Here is a 22,913-nt window from a genome sequence, read left to right as displayed (position 1 = left end):
ACACGAAGCCAGCTGGGTGACCTTGGGCTAGTCACAGCTCTCTTGGAGCTCTCTCAGCCTCACCTACCTCACAGGGTGTCCGTTGTGGGGAGGGGAAGGCGATTGTAAGCCGGTTTGAGTCTTCCTTAAGTGGTAGAAAAAGTCGGCACATAAAAACCAACTCTTCTTCTGATCTCATCCAATCTCGGAAGCTAAGGCGGCTTCATGTGTTCATGTATTTATATCCCGCCCTTCCTCTGTCTAGCAGGGCTCAGAGCGACTCACAACAAACATATGCAGTAGCAATAATTAAGGCTATCCAAACCACAAATAGATAAGTTAGATATGTTATGTCTAAACTATAAAAAGATAGCACATTAAAATCAGCATCCCAGATTAAAATCAATAATGACCCTATGGAAAACCAGGGGGTACATCAAGAAGACAAAAGTAATGACTGCAGGAGAATTATGCAACTTTAAGGTTGACAATGAGGAAATTGAAATTGTTGAAGGCTTTCTATTCCTTGGCTCCATCATCAACCAAAAGGGAGACTGCAGCCAAGAAATCAGAAGGAGATTGAGACTGGGAAGGGCAGCCATGAAGGAGCTGGACAAGATTCTGAAGTGTAAGGATTTGTCACTGGCCACCAAGATCAGGTTAATTCATGCGATCATATTCCCTATTGCTATGTATGGGTGTGAGAGCTGGACAATGAAGAAGGCTGATAGGAAGAAAATAGATTCCTTTGAAATGTGGTGTTGGAGGAGAGGGTTACGGATACCCTGGACAACCAAAAAAACAAATCAGTGGGTTTTAGATCAAATCAAGCCTGAACTGACCCTAGAAGCTAAAATGACTACACTGAGGCTATGGTATTGTGGTCACATTCTGAGAAGACAAGAGTCACTAGAAAAGGCAGTCATGCTAGGAAAAGTTGAAGGCAGCCGGAAAAGAGGAAGACCCAACAAGAGATGGATTGATTCTATAAAGGAAGCCACGGCCTTCAGTTTGCAAGATCTGAGCAAGGCTGTCAAAGACAGGACATTTTGGAGGACATTGATTCATAGGGTCACCTTGAGTCGGAAGCACCTTGACGGCACTTAACACACCCACACACAATGGCTAGCCCAGGTGACAATCGAGAGGGCTGACAGGTGGAGGGACCTAGTGGCAAACGACCGGGGTGGGGGGGTGGGGGTGTTATCCCATGATCCAGGCCGGCATACATTGTTAGCCATATAAACTATTGCAGTCTCCGCTACTGTTTGTCCCTTGGAGTTGCTTTGAGTATTTGCTGAGGTTGGGCAGCTATGACTTGCTGGTGAAATCGAGTCTGGTACCTTTGCTGTTACTAATGAAGCACTAATTCTGGAGGCCAGTGAGTTCAAACAAAAATATCTTCCGCTGCTGCTCCTTTCATGGCTTCCTCTCTTCCTCCCCCCCCCCCCCACTACAGGTTGCGAAGGAATGAATCTGCCCTCTGCCTGCAGCAGTGTTTCCAATACGACATCCTGCAGCAGAAGCTGAAAGGGTTGGAGGAGGAGAACCAGAAACTGCGCACAGAGGTGAGACCTGTGCACGCCCCGCTCACTTCAGCATGGTTTCCCTGGCCCTCCCTCCACCAGAGCGGTGGTTTGGTGTGGTGGACTCTAATCTGGTGAACCGGGTTTGATTCCCCACTCCTCCACATGAAGCCAGGTGGGTCACCTTGGGCTAGTCACAGCTCTCTTAGAGCTCTCTCACCCCCACCTACCTCACAGGGTGTTTGTTGTGGGGAAGGGAAGGTGACTGTAAGCCGGTGTAAGCTCTGTGCTTGTTGGCAAATCCATAAACAGACTCCATAGGCAGGAAATCCTAAGAAAGCTGGTTTATTTGGAAATATACAACAAGTTGCAGAAGCTAGAAAACTAGAAGGACTCTAATGGGATGCAGTCTACAGAGGATTGTATATATAGAAGAAAGGCTACAAAGTCAGGGCAATCCTTCATTTCCCACAGAAGTTAGGCAAAACATTAGTATGTCAGCATAACAGTTGCGACCTTGGATTAGCACCTGGCTAAACCACAGTACTCCGTTCTCAGGCCAGGCCGGTACTGACAGCCGGTTTGATTCTTCCTTAAGTGGTAGAGAAAGTCGGCATATAACAACCAACTCTTCCTCTTCTTCTTCCTCCTCTTCCTCCTCTTCCTCCTCTTCCTCCTCCTCCTCCTCCTCTTCTTCTCCACGATATATGCACATTATATACAAGCGTCAACAAAAGAATATAGATCTGAATACAACACAGTTTACAAGTTAGTTACCAACCCAGTAACCAACCCATCAGTGATCATGCAAGGGATCAATGCCCACACAGACAGTGCACAAGCATGTCTGGGGGAGAATGTCCCTTACAGACTGTTAGCAACAAGTCTTTATCTGGGGGATAAAGTCCCAATTTCTTTCAATTTTCAAGCCCTTTTTATACAATTTTGGAGACTCTTGGCCTGGGAACCAATAAGATTGTGTTATGGGAATATTGTCATTTTCCCATACTTCAAAGGGACTTGTAAGGTAATGAAATCTGATTAAAAGTCTGTTCCCAAGCATCTGCCTTTAACCCTGATGTCATAAATTGATGGATGGCATCAGGAAAATGTCATACTTTTCTCATAACATTGTTAAGGTTCTCACATATGTCTACCCATTGTGTGGTTATTAAGTCAAAAACATCCTCTAACGTTAAAGTTATATATAAGTGCATGTTGATTATACTTCTAAAGTAAGAAATCCGTCTAGCCAGATGAAAAGGCAGAGAAGCCTCTTTGCAGGCTTTATCTAGGTTGGCTTGCAGCTTAGAGGAAGAGTTGGTTTTTATATGTCGACTTTCTCTATCACTTAAGGGAGATTCAAACCGGCTTATAGTCACCTTCCCTTCTCCTCCCCACAACAGACACACTGTGAGGTAGGTGAGGCTGAGAGAGTGTGACTAGCCCAAGGTCACCCAGCTGGCTTCATGTATAGGAGCGGGGAAACAAATCCAGTTCACCAGATCAGCCTCTGCTGCTCATGTGGAGGAGTGGGGAATCAAACCCGGTTCTCCAAATCAGAGTCCACTGCTCCAAACCACCACTCTTAACCACTACACCAGACTCTCAGCTGGTCGCTGATCTAACTCTGTAGTTTCACTTTCCCACAGACGCTTCATTACTTAGTCTAGACATGAATGAGAACTGAGAATAAATGCATTTAAAGCCGCAATATATCAATACCTATAATCAATATATTGAAATCTATAACACCTCTCTGTCTTTTTATACCTCACCAAATGCACAGATCCATTGTAACGGTTTTTATCTGTTTCTCCCAGGTCACCACCATCTCCTCGGAAACATGTCAGTATGAAGAACAGGAGCAGAAGCTGATGATTGATTGTGTGGAACAGTTTTGTAAGTACCTCTGAAGGAGGTAGTAGTGGGAGGCTTTGGGGAATATCACAACCTCAGGTTTCTAAAATGTCTCACCTCCCCACTTCCTCAGGAGGTAGTGGGCACTCCCTGGAGGTTTTTAAGCAGAGGCTAGATGGCCATCTGTCAGCAATGCTGATTCTGTGACCTTAGGCAGATCATGAGAGGGAAGGTATCTTGGCCATCTTCTGGGCATGGAGTGGGGGTCACGGGTGTGGGAGAAGGAGGGTAGTTGTGAATTTCCTGCGTTGTGCAGGGGGTTGGACTAGATGACCCTGGTGATCCCTTCCAACTCTATGATTCTATGTTAATACACTTTGCCACTAATCACAAAATGGAAGATGGGATTTATTTAGCTTTTTATTCCCCTCTGTACATCTAGAGATCAGGACTGATCACAGCATTTTTGAATGAAAGAGAGGTTCATATTCCACTCAACCAGGCTTGTAGGTCACCCTGTAGATACGACTTGGGGCAGAAGTAACGGGGCAGAAATCCTGCCGCTGCACGGTTAGCTTCTCCATTTCACCCAATGGCATTAGGAGTTTGTTTTTGTTTAAACCTCTCCAAAGCTGGGAAAGATCAGGGTTAGAATCTCATCCACTCCACCATAAGTCAAGAAGGTTTGCACATTCTGCCCGACCCATCTACAATATTTATTTATTTAAAACATTTCTATGCCACCTTTTGATCTAATTCAGGATCCCCAAACTGGGTGAACATTAAAACATTTCAAACATTAAAAGGGATATTGTCGAAGGCTTTCACGGTCAGAGTTCATTGGTTCTTGTAGGTTATCCGGGCTGTGTAACCGTGGACTTGGTATTTTCTTTCCTGACGTTTCGCCAGCAGCTGTGGCAGGCATCTTCAGAGGAGTAACACTGAAGGACAGTGTCTCTCAGTGTCAAGTGCGTAGGAAGAGTAATATATAGTCAGAAAGGGGTTGGGTTTGAGCTGAATCATTGTCCTTTGATACTTTTTGCAGCCTTTCACATCACCTCCTGCCTGATCCCACTGGAGACGGCGGGGATTGAACCTAGGGCCTTTTTCGTTCAGAACAAATGCTCTACCACCGAGCCACGGCCTCCTGTGGAGCCCATCTGCTCTGGGCAGTAACCACCCTATGCTTCCTTTCCTACAGCCGAAGCCAGCCGGGAGGTCTTGCTGCTCTCCGAAGAGCTTGCCCGCAAGACCGAGGATACGGCCCGTCAGCAGGAGGAGATCAGCCAGCTGTTGGCGCAGGTGGTGGACCTGCAGCAGAAATGCCACGCGGTGAGCAAGGCGATGCGCTGAACCGGCTTGGCAGTGAGCTACCGTCGATTGCCTGTCACAAAACACAACTTACGAAGGCTGCAAGCTGTCCTACAATGGGAAGGGCAAAGTTTAGATGGAAGAGAGGGTGTAGATAGTCTTATTTACTTGTATTTGTAAGTGTCCAAATGAACACACATGAAGTTGCCTTATACTGAATCAGACCCTAGGTCCATCAAACTCAGTATTGTCTACTCAGACCGGCAGCAGCTCTCTAGGGTCTCAGGCAGAGGTCTTTCACATCACCTACTTGCCTAGTCCCTTTAACTGGAGATGTCAGAGATTGAACCTGGGACTTTCTGCATGCCAAGCAGATGAACACATGAAGCTGCTTTATACTGAATCAGACCCTGGGTCCATCAAAGTCAGTATTGTCTGCTCGGACCCCCTGCGGCTCTCCAGGGTCTCAGGCAGAGGTCATTCACATCACCTACTTGCCTAGTCCCTTTAACTGGAGATGCCGGAGATTGAACGGAGATTGAGATGCATGCCAAGCAGATGAACACATGAAGCTGCTTTATACTGATTCAGACCCTTGGTCCATCAAAGTCAGTATTGTCTACTCAGGCCGGCAGCAGCTCTCCAGGGTCTCAGGCAGAGGTCTTTCACATCACTTACTTGCCTAGTCCTTTTAACTGGAGGTGCCGGGGATTGAACCTGGGACCTTCTGCATGCCAAGCAGATACTCTGTCACTGAGCCACGGCCCCTCCAAGTGTGTTTGGAAGGTACAGAATGTTCTTTTCGCCTTCAGAGAGGAAAACAAGGGCTTCCAAAAAGATAGGGAGAGAGCACATTCTCCACTGGGCAGCGAAATCTTGACTGCAAATTGTGGCTGTTCAACTAGGCCAGGGGTCCCCAACCTTTTTGAGCCTGCAGGGACCTTTGGGATTCTGACACAGCTTGCTGGGCGCGGCCACCCAATGGCTGCCGCAGGAAATGGGGCCAGCCAGAAAAGGGCTGCCTCAGCTTACCTTCAGCCACACTGCAAAGGACCTTGTGTTGTGGTGGCAGCAGCTGCCAAAGCAAGGTTCACAGCCAATCAGAAGCCCCGCTGGGCAGAAGCCCCACCTGGCCCTATCCATTTTCTAAAGCCACTTGGCGGGCACCAGAAAAGGTGTTGGTGAGCACCACGGCTCCCACAGGCACCATGTTGGGGATATCCCTGAAATAGGGAATTCACACAGAAATAAGCAGGAGAAATCTGAACCTTAGCAGCAGATCATCTCTTAGTTGAGGCATTGAACCGATTCCCTGGTGGAGTATCTATGTTACAAACCAGGGGGAGAGGTGGCAAACTAGCCATGCTGTCTCTTCCTTTTGGAAGGAAAACCCTCCCTTGAAGGGAAAACCCATTATGCCAGTCATTAGAAACTGTTGGCCACCTAATTGCATATTATACCCTGGGAACTAGAGTGCCTTTGCCTCTCCTCGCAAGGTGCCCTTGAGCCCCGCAAGGCCTGCCCTGGGTGACGGTGGTCTTCCTTTCTCCTCCAGTATGGCTCAGAAGTGGAGGAACTGCAGCAACACCTGAGGGCTGCCAAGGAGACCCAGCGGCAGCTGCGGACAGAGGTGAGTCCCCTTGAAGAGCCACGGGAGGGAAGAGGGGGCTGCATCTCTCAGTCGTTGGCAGGAGAGCAGGGTAGAACTTTAGGCTACCAGTGCATGACCTCAAGCACCAGGATCCCGGTTGAACTGGCCTGGCTTCCTGGGAAGGATCCTGGGGAAGAGTGGTTTTGTTTGAGGGTGGTGCAAATTCTATGTAGGAGATAGAGGAGGAAGAAGAGTTGGTTTGGATGTGCTGACTTTCTCTTCCACTTAAGGAAGACTCAAACCGGCTTACAATCCCCTTCCCACAAATGACACCCTGTAAGGTAGGTGGGGCTGAGAGCTGTGACTAGCCCAAGGTCTCCCAGCTGGCTTCATGTATAGGATTTGGGAAACAATCCAGTTCACCAGATTAGCCTCCACTGCTCATGTGGAGGAGTGGAGAATCGAACCCGGTTTTCCAGATCAGACTCCACTGCTCCAAACCGCAGCTCTTAACCACTGTACCACGCTGGCCGTCTTCACAGAACTACAGGTCCCAGGTTGGGTCTGCTGAGAGCTCCCTCTTCACGCCACCCAGCTGACATCCACATAGGCTTTTTGCTCTGCTTTGGGATCCCAACTGCAGCAGGCAATTTCCGTGCTTCCACATGGCATCCTTGTCTCATCTGTTAACTTTCTGTGATTTCCCCACATTTGTTCAAACCCCCTTTGATCTGATGTTTCTTGCTGTTATGCAGGCTTGGCATGTTTTGCCTTTTCATGGAAAGTATGCTGCACTTGGACTGGTGGTGGTATTTTTCCTGTTGCATTTCCACACCACTGCAATTTCAACTTTCTATCTATTTATTTATTATTTCAACTTACTATCCCGCTCTCCCCAGCCAAGGCCAGGCTCAGAGCGCCTTCTTTCCCCATGTCACTGGGGCTGTTTTTATTTCTTAAAAAAAAATGGCAACATTAACATTACTATAGCATTGAATCCTTATAGCCATCTATCTATCTGTCAGGTCCTCTGAATTCCCAGCTTTCATTTTTTTAAAAAAGTATCTCGCTCTTGTTGCAGAGATTTCACTTGTTGCAGAGATTTCAGCTTTTCACTTTTATCTCCACAACAAAAAGGGCTAGAGATTTAGTTGTTTTTTAAAATCAAAGCTGGGAATTTAGAGGACCTGATAAATACATTATTTGCCCTCATGTCACTCACCCGGGGTTCCAAGAGCATGACTGTTTAAACATGGGGCATAGATATGGGGGGAAAGGGCAGGAAAATGACCACAGCTGAAAGAGATGAATGGGCTTAAACAAGTTGTGAGTTTGCTGCAAGATTATAGCTGGCACTTTGATGGGCACAATCCCACTGGAGTCCCTTAGGCTCAATTAACGCCTCCTAATCGTTCAGCTTGGCAGCCTAGGGAGGGATTTTTCTAAACTTTCTTTCCTGTAACTTGACGTTGCTGTAGCTCCAGGACCTGCAGGAGAAATATGCCGAGTGCGGGGCAATGTTGCACGAAGCGCAGGAGGAGATCAAGACTCTCCGGAGCCGCAGCCTCCCCAACAGCACCATCAATCGCCACAGCTCCCCAACCTTCCTGCCCCTGGTAAGGGCAAATGTTCCTGAGATGCTGGCAGGGTGGAGAAATACCTGGGCTTTAGCACTTGGTTTGTGCCAAAATAATTCCTTCCTTGTGGCTGGCTAAGGCAGATGGCAGAAGCGGTGGATAGCTAAGAGTTAACAAAGAGTTTCTCTTGGGTGTCCTATTTCTCCCTTCTGTGTTATGCAGACTGCTTCCTTTATTCTCCTGTCCCAACAATTGTGTGCTTTACCACAGATCAAGTTTCTAGTCCTTAGTGAGGGTGGGGGAAAGAGTGGAGAGATGAGGGCTTTCTTTAAGCTGGTGCTCACCAGGACTGAAACCTGGAAAACATTTTCAGTGCCAGGGCTCTACCTTCAAGGTGCATGACCTGGTAAGAATCTCTGAGCATGTTCAGAGTGACCAAATTGCCTTACCCACCCCAGATGAAGAAGAGTTGGTTTTTATATGCCGACTTTTCTCTACCACTTAACGAAGAATCAAACCGGCTTATAATCACCTTCCCTTCCCCTCCCCACAACAGACACCCTGTGAGGTAGGTGGGGCTGAGAGAGCTGTGACTAGCCCAAGGTCACCCAGCTGGCTTCATGTGTAGGAGTGGGGGGGGGGGAATCCAGTTCACCAGGCTAGCGTCTACCGCTCATGTGGAAGAGTGGGGAATCAAACCCGCTTCTCCAGATCAGAATCTACCGCTCCAAACCACTGCTCTTAACCACTACACCATGCTGGCAGGATTGAACCCTGGAATATCATCTATTTCAAAACCAGTCACTGGTGGTGGTGGTGGGGTGACTAGAGGGAACCTCCTGCCCCGTCAGGATTTTTCCAGGCATTGGTCTCTCTTCTCCCTTCTGAAGCGGTTTTGGGAGTCTTGCCTTTTGCTGTTCGGAAACACCCCTTCATGGTCTGTTTATTTCATTTTAGCCCTGCCCTTCTTTCAAGGAGTTCTGGGTGGTTTCTGTAGTTCTCCCCTCTATTTTATCCCCCTTGACAAGGTAGGCTAAGCCAAGAGAGAATAATCAACCTAAGGCCCCCTAGTGAGGTTCATGGCATAGTGGAGATTTGAACTTGCTAGCGCTAATTCCTGTTCTGCCCTTTTCCCTTCCATTAAAGGATTCCCTGGCTGCGGAGATCAAGGGTACAATGAGAAAGGGGACGGAGAGCTCTGGTTCTTCAGAGTACAAGTGAGTTGAGATGGAGCCTAAGGAGCGCGGGGTTTGGGGAGGGGAAAGACTTCAGTGGGGCATAATGCCACAGAGTCCTCCTTCCGAAGTGGCCGTTTTCTCCAGGAGAACTGACCTGTTGGCTGGAGATCAGTTGTAATCCCAGAAGATCTCCAACCACCACCTGGAGGTTGTCAACCCTAGCCATTGCTTTGATCCAGCATGGGTCCTCTTAGAGAGCACGAAGTTCTCCAAAAGGATGCTTTTATAGGTGCCCCAAGAACTCTGAGGTTGGGAGGCAAATTGGGAAAGGGGCACTCCACACTCAGAGGTGGAATTTAGATGCAAGTTGAGCTAGAGTGGGGAGTCTCAAGAGCATGGGGATTCGCGTGGGGAGGGGCTGTGGCTCAGTGGTAGAGTATCTGCTTTGCATGCAGAAGGTCCCAGGTTCAATCCCCGGCATCGCCAGTTAAAGGGACTAGACAAGTAGGTGATGTTTAAGGCCTCTGCCTGAGACCATGGAGAGCTGCTGCCAGTCAGAGTAGACAATACTGACTTTGGTGGAAGGGTCTGATTCGGTATAAGGCAGATTCATGCGTCTGAGGGCAGAGCTTACAGATTTTGACTGGTTTGTAGCCTGGGAGTGGTGGGACTTCGGTGGGCGGGGATGCCTCTGATGCTGTGTGTACTTTCTGGTGGTGGGGACCACTGTCCAGCCCTGCCCCTTGCTTCCCACCACTGACTTCGGCCTCCCCTTCTCCGTTTTTCGTTTCCAGGAGCTTTCGGAGGGTCTTTGAGACCGTGAAGGCCGTGAAGCAGGCGGTGAAATCCAGATCCCGGGCCGAGTCGCCGCTGAGTTTTCCTTGGGGCTCTTCCAAGCCGTCGTCAATGGGTTGCAGCCGCTTGAGCACCCCCCGCACCAGCTACTACGGATCGGACAGCCCCGTTGCAGGAGGGATGGAGGGGCAGGACAGCCAGGCTCTCGGAGGTCCTCATGGCGCCCGGTGAGTACCACTTGGGGTACGGAGGAAGCTCAGCATCCTATGGTAGGAGCCCATGAACGGTAGGAGCCCAAGCCCCGCCTTCCCAGAACCAAGGCTGCTGGGCTGGATTGGGGTCTCAAGGCTGAACTTGAACGACTGGTGACAGACAAAAAGGGGGAAAGAAAGACCCAACCTAAAAACAAAATCTGGGTACCCAAAGGCTGGGTGGAGAAAGACTAAATAATGTTTAGAAATGTGTTTATTTTAAGGCACTGGTATCTATATCAAAAACATTAAAAGTCCTATTAAAAGAAAGCACAATGGCAACTAATACAGGTTGATCAACTTAAACCACGATCCAAACGCGTTTTGGCCCACTGGCCTTCATCAGTGTTTACCGTTTATCTGGTTGAGAGCGCCAACGTGGTGGTGTGGTTAAGAGCGGTGGTTTGGAGCGGTGGACTCTGATCTGGAGAACCAAAGGCCATTACATGCCCAGTACTCAACACGGCTTAAAACTTAAGGGTACAGTTTAAATTTAAAAGCCTTATAAAGTAAAGGATATGAACTTCTTCCTAATTTTAATAGACAAAACCATAAAAGTAGCCATGTGAAAAGTAACATAAGCTCATCTGCCAGTAAAAATTGAACGCGCTCCATATCAGAAACGGAGAAGTTAATAATGAACGGACGCAGCAGCTTTATTTCTTATAATTCCATAAAGAGGGAAGTATAAAACATAACGCTTAATACCTTTGACGGTCACCGGAGGCAAAGCTGTTGCTCCACAGGAATTTTATGAAATCTGCCCCCCCCCGAAATAGACAGAAGGTACGATCTGGAAACGTACACTTGTAAATGCATTCCCTAAAGATGCATTCGTAAGATTCCTTGAATAACAAGAGCAAAATGTATTTTTCTCGAAAGAAGTAAACCATGTGGAACGTTTTGATTGACAAGCCAAATGGGTATCGCGAGTGGCATCACACTCAAAGAAGCAGTTAACGGATAATCTGGTGATGTGTTTAACCAGCCGGTCACACGTTGCGTAGGCCTGTTACAGCCCGAAGCGTTGCTTGCAGGGCCTGTAAGACAGAACTATTATGCCAGGCATATGCTTGAGGACAGCGAAGGTATTTCAATCGGTATTCCACCTCGCTAGCCTCTCCTCCCCGGGTTGCTCTGCTGTGTGCCCGCAAATGGGCTGGAGTTGTTATGGCTGCTATAGTAGTGATGTGATTGACATTTTTAAGGTGCCTGGTTTTCTTCATTTAATTTTTTTTTCTCGAAAGAATAAGAGGAAAACATAAAGAAAAAGGGTAAAGGGAAATTACAATAATACTTCAATGCTGTAATATCTACTGATAAATTCTACACAAAGAATATGTACACTGGGTGGAAATATACTTTTTTTGGTTTAACCTCTACATACTAAAATACGATAAGTTTAATTTTCTTGTCACAATACCATTTTCTAAGTTTCTATATACGAAGCAAAACTACCTTTCTAAAATACTTTTTAATATTGTCTTAATATTTGACTCCTTCTGAGTTATACTATTTTACCAATGCTCTCTGTCTTTGTATCGCCGTTATTAGGTCACATATGCATAATAAAGCTGATGGGTCCTTGAGGCAGAAGTCTGTGAACCAGCCGTTTTTTAAACAAAATTTATTACAGGCTGAGTATCCCTTATCCGGACTGCTTGGGACCAGAAGTGGTCCGTATTTCAGACCTTTCCGTACAATGAAATATTTTTGGATTTTTGCATATACATAATATCTTGGGGATGGGACCCAAATTCATGTATGTTTTATATACGCTTTATACACATAGCCTGAATGTAATGTTAAACAATATTTTTTTTTAAAAAATGTGTACATTGAACCATCAGAAAGCAAAGGTGTAGCCGTCACAACTGAATACCTGCATCAGCAGTTAAACAAGAGCAACAACAAACAAACTAACAACGGCAGGCGTTCAGTCTCCACCTATGATGCAGTGTACACTGTATAAGGGATACTCTACCTGTCTTAAACAATAATTGCCAGTGTTGTATTGTATTGTGTGTCTGTCTATCTATCCTTTGTGTATTTTACTTAGTTTATATTTTACTTAACTTTTATTTATAGCCATTCCTGGTTATAAGTACTAGTTTTAATGGTAGCGGCTAATAAATAGTGGATCCCAGTGGGTGTTAAAATGCTTCTGCTTTGCTTCAGCCGGGAGGAGCTCGGGACATCCTCAGGCACCCCTGGCCGGCATGACCTGGAAGCTGCCCTCCGGTGCCTGTCGGCCCGCCAGGAAAGCCACAGCACAGAGCGCTCGTTCTTTGAGGTGGAGCGTGAGAGCAAGCTCAAGCGCCTGGCCCGGGACCTGGAGGACTCCAGCGGCTTCCTCACCCCCAACGAGAGCGTTGCTTCTACCGGCACCAACTATTCGGGCAGCTCCGGAGGCTCCGGCTTCTCCCTGGGCTCATTCTCATACTTCCCTGATAAGCTTCAGATTATCAAGCCTTTGGAAGGTGAGGTGGGGTAGGAAACCCAGAATGGTGTACGTGGGGGGTCCCTTGGAAGGGCTGCTCTGTGGATCCGCCCCAGCTTATATTTGCATCCTTTGTTCTGAAAGCCTGCAATGAAACAACTCAGCCTGTATAGTTTTCAAGGAGATAGGAATAAAGTGTTTCATCAGAAGTTAGTTTTCAGGGAGATAGAAATAAAGTGTTTCATCAGAAGTTAGTTTTCAGGGAGATGGAAGCTTCAGAGCTAACGTTTTATTTCTAACTGATGGTGGAGTCTTTTTTCGATGCAAGCAGCCTTGCTTTGCTGGAAGAGATCCTGGTGGAGGGCTTCTCTTGCATTGGATTTGGAGGAAGAGTCCTCTATTACTTGAAGGGAAATTCTGGCTCCAAATCAAAAAGATTATGGGCTTTCCCACCTTCTCATTTTCCTCGTTCGTAAGTTCCTGTTTCTTTGAGAAGGGGTGGTGGTGGTATCAGTTCTGCACAAGTTTTGCTCCCTCTAGTGATCGAATCAATATCACACAGGTTAATGTCTGGCATATCTCCCAGCACACTTGAACTGCAGGTTTTTATGCCAGACATAAACCTGTGTGTTATTGAATCGACCACTAGAGAGCAATGCACAGGTGGAACAGGAACACCCCCGCCACCATGAGCTTTCATGGCTCGGTGAGGACTTGAATCCAGAGTTTGATGTTCTAACCGCTACACCACCCTCACTTTAACGTGTGGTCTTAACAGAGGGCTATCAGTACCAGTGTGGTGTAGTGGTTAGAGCAGGACTATCAAACATAAGGCCCGGGGACCAGATCCGGCCCCTTGAGAGCTGTTATCCGGCCTGTGAGCCAGCTGAGGCAGCCACCTCTCCCCCAGCCCCAAAGTGTCAATGATCAAAGACTGTTAAATAAAAGAAAATACTGTAAGAGTGTTATTGTTTTAAGCATGTTTGGTGTTTTAAGTACAAAATAAACATAATATCATTGATTGGCTTGGCTGGTGTCTTCTGTAAAGTACCTGGCATTAAATTTCTCTGGTAGGTAAAGGTAGTCCCCTGTGCAAGCACCGGGTCTTTCCTGACCCATGGGGTGATGTCACATCCCAACATTTTCTAGGCAGACTTTGTTTATGGGGTAGTTTGCCAGTGCCTTCCCCAGTCATCTTCCCTTTACCCCCAGAAAGCTGGGTCCTCACTTTAGCGACCTCGGAAGGATGGAAGGCTGAGTTAACCTTGAGACGGCTACCTGAAACCGACTTCCGCTGGGATCGAACTCAGGTCGTGGGCAGAGCTTGGACTGCAGTACTGCGGCTTACCACTCTGCGCCACGGGGCTCCTATAAATTTCTCTGGTATCTGGCATTAAATTTTATGCTACACATGGCCCGACCTGACCAAATGACATTTATATAAATCCAACCCTCTTAACAAATGAGTTCGACACCCCTGGGTTAGAATGTCATTCACATACACATGAAACTGCCTTCTACTGAATCAGACCCTCGGTCCATCAAAGTCAGTATTGTCTGCTCAGACCAGCAGCGGCTCTCCAGAGTCTGTGGCAGAGGTCTTTCACATCACCTACTTGCCTAGCCCCTTTAACTGGAGGTGCCAGGGATTGAACCTGGGACCTTTTGTATGTCAAGCAGATGCTCTACCACTGAGCCACAGTCCCTCCCCACATTAGGACTTCAGAGATTTAAGTTCAAACCCTCACTTAGTCCTGAATTTCACAGGGTGAAATTCCATCCTAACCTACTTCACAGGGTGTAGTTATGGTAAAATGGAGAGGGGAGGGGATGGTAATGATGTAAACGGCTTTGGGTCCCCCTTGGGGAGAAATGTGTATTAAAAAAAGCATTTCCTCTCCTCCGCTCATAGGCTCCGTGACCCTCCACCACTGGCAGCAACTCGCTCGGCCCAATTTGGCCGGCGTTCTGGACCCTCGTCCTGGCGTGCTTACCAAAGACTTCCGGCCACTCGATGTAGACCTGGAAGAGATCTACAACCTGAACGACTTGGAGGAAGATGACGTGGACGCGAGCTCCTTTCCCGCCCTCGCTACCTCGACTCCTGCCAAAGTCAAGGAGAGACCCAGTGGTGAGTGGGGGCACCCGGTTCCTTCAAATGACCGATCGGTACGGCAAGGCCTAGACACCACCGAGAAATTTGTCACCCCCGGTTTGGGGAACGCGCAAGTCTTGAGTTGTCCCCTTGAGTCGCCTTGGTCCAAAGTCTTTGGTGGCTGTTTTGTGAACCAGCTCCACGTGGATGTTGTGTGGTCTCGTCAGTTTCTGCTCCTGCTTGTCAACCCCTTCAGCAAGATGTATGGCAGATGTATGCGTGTGTGTTCATACCGTTCCTTGCCCTTCGTGGCCAGATCATGAGGTTGGTCTTGTGACCCAAGTCTTTTCCAGCGAATCCCATCCTCCGCAGTCTAGGTTGGGTTCAAGAATTGCGCAAAACAAAACTTTGGGGTCTGTGTGATTATCCTATCAGCATGAGGACTGTAACCTGGCCTTAATGGTCATAGCCCTTTCTAGAGAATTCTGGGAACTGTAGTAGGAAGGGACCTGGAATCTCTAATTGAAGAATTTTATAGGACTCCTGAAGGAACAGGATGATTTGAGTAATTCAGGAATTGCCCTGCATGCGATTGTCTGTTGGCAGGAAAGCAATCTTCGCTGTGTTTCCTTGAGTTTGTAAAGTCTATAGTTTCCTGAACATCAACATTTGTGAATTTTTGTCTCAATTCTGAGGCAACCAGAGCTGTCTAATGTTGGGTTGCATTTCTCCCAGTTCCCACCTGACTATTGAACACCCCCCCCCCCGGCTACCCTTTCTGATTTCAGGGGGAGGACAAAGTTTGTCAAGGTCCCAAAGGGGTTCCATTCATGAATCCAGTCAAGGTTGAGTTGACAACATCAGTGTCCATAACAAACACACCCTACACAGTAATTGCTAGAAACACAGAACAAATTTCTGTGTGCACTTGTTATGGCTAATGGCTTTTGAAATGATTTGCCCTTCATAAATCTGTCTAAAGTTTATTTTCGAGCCCTTGCCGTTTTAAATGTTTTCTTTTCTTTTTTTTTAATCGGAGAGGGAACCCATCTTTTGGCAGGCTTGAACTCTCAACCCACCCTCCCCTCCCAGAACCGCTCTCTCTTAAGTCCTATGTGCTTAACCAACTGGGCCCCTGGAGCCTGTTTGAAATGGGCCTGCGAGACGATGGGGCCCCGCTCCTCGTGGAAGCTTTCTGGCAGTAAAGTTCTTCCTGAGCGTCACCTCGAGAAAAATCAAGGCTGTTGAGGATGGGAACAGGAGGCTTCTTTCCCACCCTGCCGCTCTCCGTAGGCCTCCAGGCATCCGTCTGTCTGTCCATCCGTCTGTCTCTCCCCGCCCCCTACTCATTAACCCTCCGTTTTCGTGTCCGTTTCAGTCTTCCACTCCGTTAACAATCTGCCCCAGACCCCGCCTACTTTCACCATCACCACCTGTTGCATCTTGCACCCTAGCAACGAGGTCACCACGGTGACGCCCAGGTAAGCACGCTGTGGTCTCTTCGGCTCACTTCCCATCCTTGCTTCTCCCTGCCCTTCGCCACCAGGGGAGGATCCCCCTTCTGTGTGTGCGAGTTCGGCGTTTTTAACCTGTCTCCTTGCATCTCCCTCCCCCTCCCTCGCCCCCCAATTTTGGATCCAGACTTTTAGGCACTGCTGCTCCAGGTATGGTCCTGTCCCGCCGCTCTTGGCATTCTGATGGGGGCTCCAAAGTAAGAAACCCCTCCCTCTCTTCTCTATGTCCCACGTGGGAAGAGCAGGGCAGGATACCACCACTTCCCCCTCCAGTTTACTCTGTCCAGAGCATTGCTGGCTTGTGGAAAAGAGGCTCTCTGGCACCCACGCGGTGGGGGGAGGGAGGAAACAGTATTGTTGAAGGAAATGGGATTCGCAGAAATTAGAAATCACCCGTCCTTTCCCAGGAGAAGCGGTCCTGGACTTTGTTCTTGTCTTGGAAAGCTTATGCCCTCAAATTTGGCCTCTGATCCACAATTGTGAAGACTGTTTAGTCTTTAAAGGAAAGGAAATGAGAAACATCCAGCCGGGGGCACATGCTCAGAGGCACTCTTCTTGCTTCACATGTTCAGGACTGAAGCTCTGGCGCCGGAACAGCGGCTGGGGCCGAGACCGGTTCAAATGACACTTTGCCTGGCCCATGGAAATTGTGGGATGGGCAGAGTTGGCTCCTCCCACCGAGAACTGGCTCCTCCCAAATGACGTGGCTCCGGCTTAAATGATAAGCGTGATAAATGAGTTCCCGTGAGCCATTAAGTGGGTCGGTCTGTCTTCTCTTCCTCCGCCACTTTGTCCTCCAGCCAGCATATGCTTTTTGGGGATGGTGGGAAAACGAGAAACGTCCAGCCGGGGGCCACAAATCAGAGGCTGAATGAGCTGCCCTCCCCACCTGGATGAATTTGGCACACGCATGTCCTTTTTCCCCCCCACGGTGAGATGCCAAAAGCATTAGCAATCCTGAGCATTCATAGTGGTGAAAATGGTGAACGTAAGCCTAGCAGGTAGAGCCATGTTCTAAAGAACTGTTCCTATGAGAATAAGAGAGACCTTTCCTTGCCCCACTTGCAGTAGAGCCAGTTCACACATTACACGGTTCTCGTGACATGTCCTGTCAACAGGCACAATCTGGGAGTTCTGTATTCAGAATCTAATTCCCCAGCACGTGTGGCTCAGTTTGGATCAGGGTAAAAAGGGGTGTAAGTTTCTCCCCTCACATGAGCACCCACGAAACTGCCTTATACTGAATCAGACCCTTGATCCATCGAGGTCAGTATTGTCTACTCTGACGGGCAGCTGCTCTCCAGGGACTTAATTGAGCTCTTTCACATCACCTGGTTCTTTAACTGGAGATGCCAAGGATTGAACCTGGGACCTTCTGCATGCCAAGCAGATGCTCTACCTCTGAGCCACGGCCCCTCCCCCAGCATTGTGTTCTCATCCGGAGATTGCCCCAGAGACCCACTATTTGCCCCACTGAGAATACGTATGCCGTTCTGATGGGCTCCTTGGGGCCATTTCGGATTGGGAAAAGGAACAGGTTTAAGCCTCTTTTTTCCTTGGCCCCAATTTGAACCAGGCCCACATGTGTGTGTGGTTTGGCCTTTATTTGTAACTTTTAAATACTGTCCAGAAAGTGGGGAGAGGGTGATAGGTTGCCTATCAATTTATCCAATTCGGACACATACTTCCCCCCACCCCATATGAGGCATGTTGGTACCGCTCCATACCAGCAGAAGAACACTGTAAATAACAGCCTACAGTTGTTCTGATTTGGCAGCTCAAAAGAATGTAAATAGGGGAGTTCTAGTATATACTTACGAGATAAGAGGGGAGGGAAACCAAGAGAAGCAGAGGAGACTAAACTCTAAGCGGTAAGACTTTTATTTATAGCTCTTTTGTAAGGAAACGCCCTGCGCCTGCAAACAGCTTGCTCATTACTCCTCAAATTAGCTACTAAAGATGGCAAAGAATATCAGGGAACTGTCAGAGCAAATAACTGCTCTTCAAAATACAGTGCTAGCATTTCAAGATAAAATAAGTGAAGAAATCAAGTCTGTAAAGGAGGATGTAGCTAAGATAGGGAAGGAGATAGCAGGAGTTAAGCAAACAGCTTCTTCCGCCAAAGAACTTGCTCTAGAAAATGAACAGAAGATTGCTTATTTAACACGGCAGATTAATGAACTTTCAGACCGCAACAGGAGAGCTAATTTAATTCTGGCAGGGATTTCTGAAGAGATTTCTGCCAAGAGTTTAGAAGGAACTCTTAGGGAGTGGTTTGAATGGAGTCAAGGTTCAACCTGACGAAATAGAAAGAGCACACTGCTTGCAAAGGAGGGGAAAGGACGCCCCCCCCCCGTGATATTATTATTAAATTTTCAAGAGAAAAAACCCAACAACAAATATATAAAGAATTTAAAAAGAAGGACTTGAGCTTCAGAGGGAGAAGAGTTTGGGTGAGACAGGACTTCTGCCAAGAGACTCTTAAGAAAAAGAACTTAATGCGTCCTTATGCCCAAAAGCTGCATATAAATAATGTAAAATTCATGTGGGGCTACCCATCCTCAATAATTATATTTGAAGATGGAAAGAGACTTATAGCACGTAATACCTCTGAAGCAAAAGAACTGCTTAAACAGCTGGGAATTAATACAGAAGACATGAGTGAGCAGGAAATGGAAGAAGAAGCAGAACTCTGAGAGGACCCTGAAGAAGGAGGTTCAGGGAGAGCCAAAAAATGCCCCAGGACAGACTCACAAAGTGGAACCACCTAAAAGGGAAGTATACAGGCATAAAATGAGATAATGTTTAATATTTAATAGCATTAAGGGGAGGGAGATTTGTTCACTCCATGAGGTGGAGAGAGGGGATGATGCATTCTCCCCAAAAGTTTTCTCAACCACAGGGGTGGGGGGAGAAGGGGAGGAGTAGGTTAGTAAACTATATAAAATATCCACAGCCATGGAGTCCAAAAGCCCAAATTAATAAGGAATATGGAGAGGTCAATAGGACTACTTACACTGAATGTCAATGGATTAACTTCGGATCTTAAGAGATATAGGATATCTAAATTGGCGAAAGATCAAAAGATTGATGTAATATGCCTCCAGGAAACACACAAGAAAAAAAATGACAGAAAGCTGCTGTTAAATGACCTGGCCTGGGAGACATTAGCAGAAGCCAGAAGTGACACTAAAGTTAAAGGGGTAGCAGTATTGATTCATAAGAAATTTTAAGCGGAGGAAGTGGAAAAAATGGTAGACAGAGATGTTAGATACTTGCTAGTTAAATTTAAACTGGAAGGCAAGAGGTATACAATAGTAAATATTTGTGCCCCAAACAAAGGGCAAAAGAAGTTTTTATGTAGTATATTTAAAAAAACCAAACAATTCTCAGAGGGGGAAATTATTATAGCAGGGGATCTAAATATTGACATTACAAAAGATAAAATAATTAATCTGGGAGAATGGGGACTGAAAGAGGCACACGAACTTATGGGCTATCAACCCAAAACCACCCACATATCCAGCAGACATAAAACAGCATCATGTATAGATTACATAATCCTAGGAAAGAGTAGCAATATGAACATTAAAGGAATCAAAACTCACCCAATCTGGATATCTGACCATGCTCCAATAAGTGTCGAAATAGAATTAAATCAGCAACAAACAAAAAGATCCTGGAGGTATAATAATTTAATAATAGCTAAAGAAGAGGATAGACAATATATGAAAGAGAAGATAAGGCTGTATTTTGAGGAAAACAGAGGGACGGTCTCTACTAATATGGGATGCTGCAAAGGTGGTGATAAGGGGGTATTGCATAAAGAAAGAAAAGAATATAAAAAGAGAGTGGCACTCAAAAAGACAATTCAAAATCCAGGAATTGGAGAGGTTACAAAGCAAACAAATGAACAAATATAACCCCAGTTTACAGAATCAAATAATAGAACTTAAAAAACAACTAGAGGCTTTAAACTCAGCAACACTATGGAAAAGGGAAGTTATGGTGAGGAATGAATTCCAAAGAAATAGTATTAATTCAGCAAAAAGACTGGCAAATTACTTGAAAAATAGGAAGGAAAGACAGAGGGTAAAAAGTATAAAAGTAAATAGCCAAACAACACAACACCCTAAAGAAATTATGGAGGCGTTCGAGTCTTTCTATAAAAATCTATATAAGGAGGGACATAGTAGATTTTGAAGAAGACATTAACACAACATTGAAGGAGCATGAGAAAGTTAAACTGGGAGAGGATATCACATTGCAAGAGATAAAAGATGTAATGAAAGAACTGAAAAAGGGTAAATCATCTGGCTTAGATGGGTTTACAAGTGAATTTTATAAGGAAATGGTAGAAATTCTAGCCCCAGAACTTCAGACAGTGTTCAATGAAGTCTTGAAGGGTAAGAAGGCCGGCAGCAGCTCTCCAGGGTCTCAGGCTGAGGTCTTTCACATCACTTACTTGCCTAGTCCCTTCAACTGGAGAAGCCGGGGATTGAACCTGGGTCCTTCTGCATGCCAAGCAGATGCTCTACCACTGAGCCCCTCCCCATCAAAAGAGGCTTTTTTATAATTGGCAGAACCTCCCTGGCTGTTTTCAAGCAGAGGATAATCTCTAGCTTGGGCTATTTTTCTAGTACTGATTTGCAGAGCCCTCCCCAGCACATACACAAGGAAGGGCTGGGAGGGGGGCAGCGACATACAGCCTCTGGGGAGCCCCAGATTTAACCCATTAATCTCTTCCTAAACCAGACCTTTACTGCTAATCCGTTTGCTTTTTCCCCGTAGCTAACAGGTACTAACATTGTGGCCTTTAGTTGCAAGTGTGTGGGTGCTTTCTCTTCCTCCAGGACGTGGTATCTCCCCTCTTCACTCCTTTGAGCTCCTGGGGTAGGGGAACAAGTAGATAACTAACCAGCATGCTGGTCTCGTGACTACTGTAGTGAAGGTGTTTGGCTAGAGAAGGAGAATAATGGATTGGGTGGGGCGGGGCGGGGTGGCAAGGAGAGAAATTTTGGGGCAGTGCTGGCGTTTGAGGCTAAGCAGGTCTCTGTCCGGGGGCTCGTTTTCACAAAGTGTTGTGCAGTGGTGCTACGGTCCTAAAAGTCGTCTTGGTGGTGGTCACCGCAAGGGCCAAACCAAACATGCTCTAGGACAGGAGTATCTGAAGAAGTGAGCTGTGGCTCACGAAAGCTCATACCCTACCAGAAAATATTTTTGTTAGTCTTTAAGGTGCTACTGGACTCTTGCCCTTTTCTACTAGGACAGGAGTGTCAAACATACATCCCAGGGGCTGGATCTGGCCCCTTGAGAGATCTTATCTGGTCCACGAGCCAGCCGAGGCAGCCACCCCCACCTCAGTCCCGATCTGGGCTGGCGTGGCATGGCCCGGCACGACCAAGTGACATGTCATATCCGGCCCTCGTAACAATTGAGTTCGACACCCCTGCTCTAGGAGTTCTGTGTCGGGAGCTTCCTATGATTAAAACAAAAAAAATTTTTTCATAAAGATTGCAGGGATCTCCATGCATGAAACTCCCGAGTGCCTGCCTGGTTTGGCCCTGTGCACAAATTGAAATGCTGAGAAACCGGGAGTTGGTACCTATTTTCCTTTGGGCTAAAGACAGGTTGGAAACGGCATAATCCAAACACAGGACCGAAGTGGTCGGAGGGGTGACGGCGAGGGGAAACGGCCATGCATAAAAGACCCTAGTGTGCCTTAGGGTCTTAGTTCAAATCAGGCACCATGTTGTGCGGGAATAGAGGAGAACCCTCTATTCCTCAGGGGTGTGGGCAAGGCCCTTGCCTGGGGGGGATTGTGGATGGATGATGGTTCCCACCTCGGAACAGCCACCGCTGGAGGAACGGGTGAGCTGTGAGCCTCCCTGACATTCTAGCCTTGTGCAAGGAATGGAAGCAAATGGGGCTCTTTTTGTCGATGGCAATTGCAAACAGTGCTCTCCACGAGCCACCGAGTGAGTCCCACTGACCTATGCAATTGCAGGCAGTTCAGCATCTATTGAAATGCACTATTCATGCTTCCAACTCTTTGTACTGACTTTGTTTTTCTTTCTTCCCCCCCTGCCTTTCGCAGTCTTTATAATACAGTTGTGTCCTCTTGTGGGCCCCATGCGGGGCTGAGCCCCCCTCCCCAGCTCCCCCTGCAGCAAGAGCCCATCCACAAACTGCAACGGGACTCTCCTCTTGGACTGGCGACTCTGCTGGCAGAGCGAGGCATTTCAGCACAGAGCAGAGCCGGGTCAGTGGTGGCCCCACCCGTCTTTGCGGAAGCCTCCAGCTCCCTGGGTTGGCTGTCTCCTTCCTTGGCGTCGCTGCATCACTGCCGCTGGGACGGCCTGGCCGAGCGGGTCTTGCGCTCGAGTTGGCTGCGGCAGAGGGAAGGCTGGAAGAGCCAGAGCAGCATCTTCAGCATGAACCTGGTGGAGAAACTGCAGCGGCTGGGGCTGGACAAGGTGGTGGCCAGAGGGGAAGCCTCGTACACAACCTCACACCTTCGGGGGGCTCCACCGGAGGAAGAGATGCCTGTCGTGGCTCTGCGGTGACAGCTTCTTCTGTGAGGCAGGAGCCACAGCCAGCAGGAAGGGGGCGTGCTTGAACCGGCTCTGGAGCTGTCGGGCGGTTTGTGTTTGGCGTCTTGGGCGAGCATTTGGGGGAGACCTTGGAGGGCTCGGTGGGCGGGATGAGCTCAACATCCCCTCAATGTCCCCTCCTTCTGTGGATCGGGAAGGTTGGGGGCTCTCTCCACTTGGATGTTCAGCATGTCTACTCTACC

The 22,913-nt window shown here is 47.5% G+C and overlaps 1 protein-coding gene across 1 annotated transcript in view; it reads left to right on the top strand.

Annotated features, from left to right (window-relative positions):
• The window catches only part of LOC130489505 (trafficking kinesin-binding protein 1-like), a 39,743-nt gene extending 17,060 nt beyond the window's left edge, over positions 1-22,683 (top strand). Inside the window, exons 5-15 of the mRNA XM_056863246.1 lie at positions 1,439-1,547; positions 3,329-3,407; positions 4,567-4,697; positions 6,232-6,306; positions 7,746-7,883; positions 8,991-9,061; positions 9,817-10,044; positions 12,247-12,548; positions 14,421-14,639; positions 15,982-16,084; positions 22,215-22,683. Coding sequence (XP_056719224.1) covers positions 1,439-1,547; positions 3,329-3,407; positions 4,567-4,697; positions 6,232-6,306; positions 7,746-7,883; positions 8,991-9,061; positions 9,817-10,044; positions 12,247-12,548; positions 14,421-14,639; positions 15,982-16,084; positions 22,215-22,683 — 1,924 coding nt within the window. The remainder of the gene's footprint in view (positions 1-1,438; positions 1,548-3,328; positions 3,408-4,566; positions 4,698-6,231; positions 6,307-7,745; positions 7,884-8,990; positions 9,062-9,816; positions 10,045-12,246; positions 12,549-14,420; positions 14,640-15,981; positions 16,085-22,214) is intronic.
• The last annotated feature ends 230 nt before the right edge of the window (positions 22,684-22,913 follow it).

The sequence above is a fragment of the Euleptes europaea genome, chromosome 18, assembly GCF_029931775.1.
Source record: "Euleptes europaea isolate rEulEur1 chromosome 18, rEulEur1.hap1, whole genome shotgun sequence".
In the NCBI taxonomy this organism is placed as follows: Eukaryota; Metazoa; Chordata; class Lepidosauria; order Squamata; family Sphaerodactylidae; genus Euleptes; species Euleptes europaea.
Note: the sequence above shows the minus strand (reverse complement) of the source record. Positions and strands in the feature narration are given on the sequence as shown.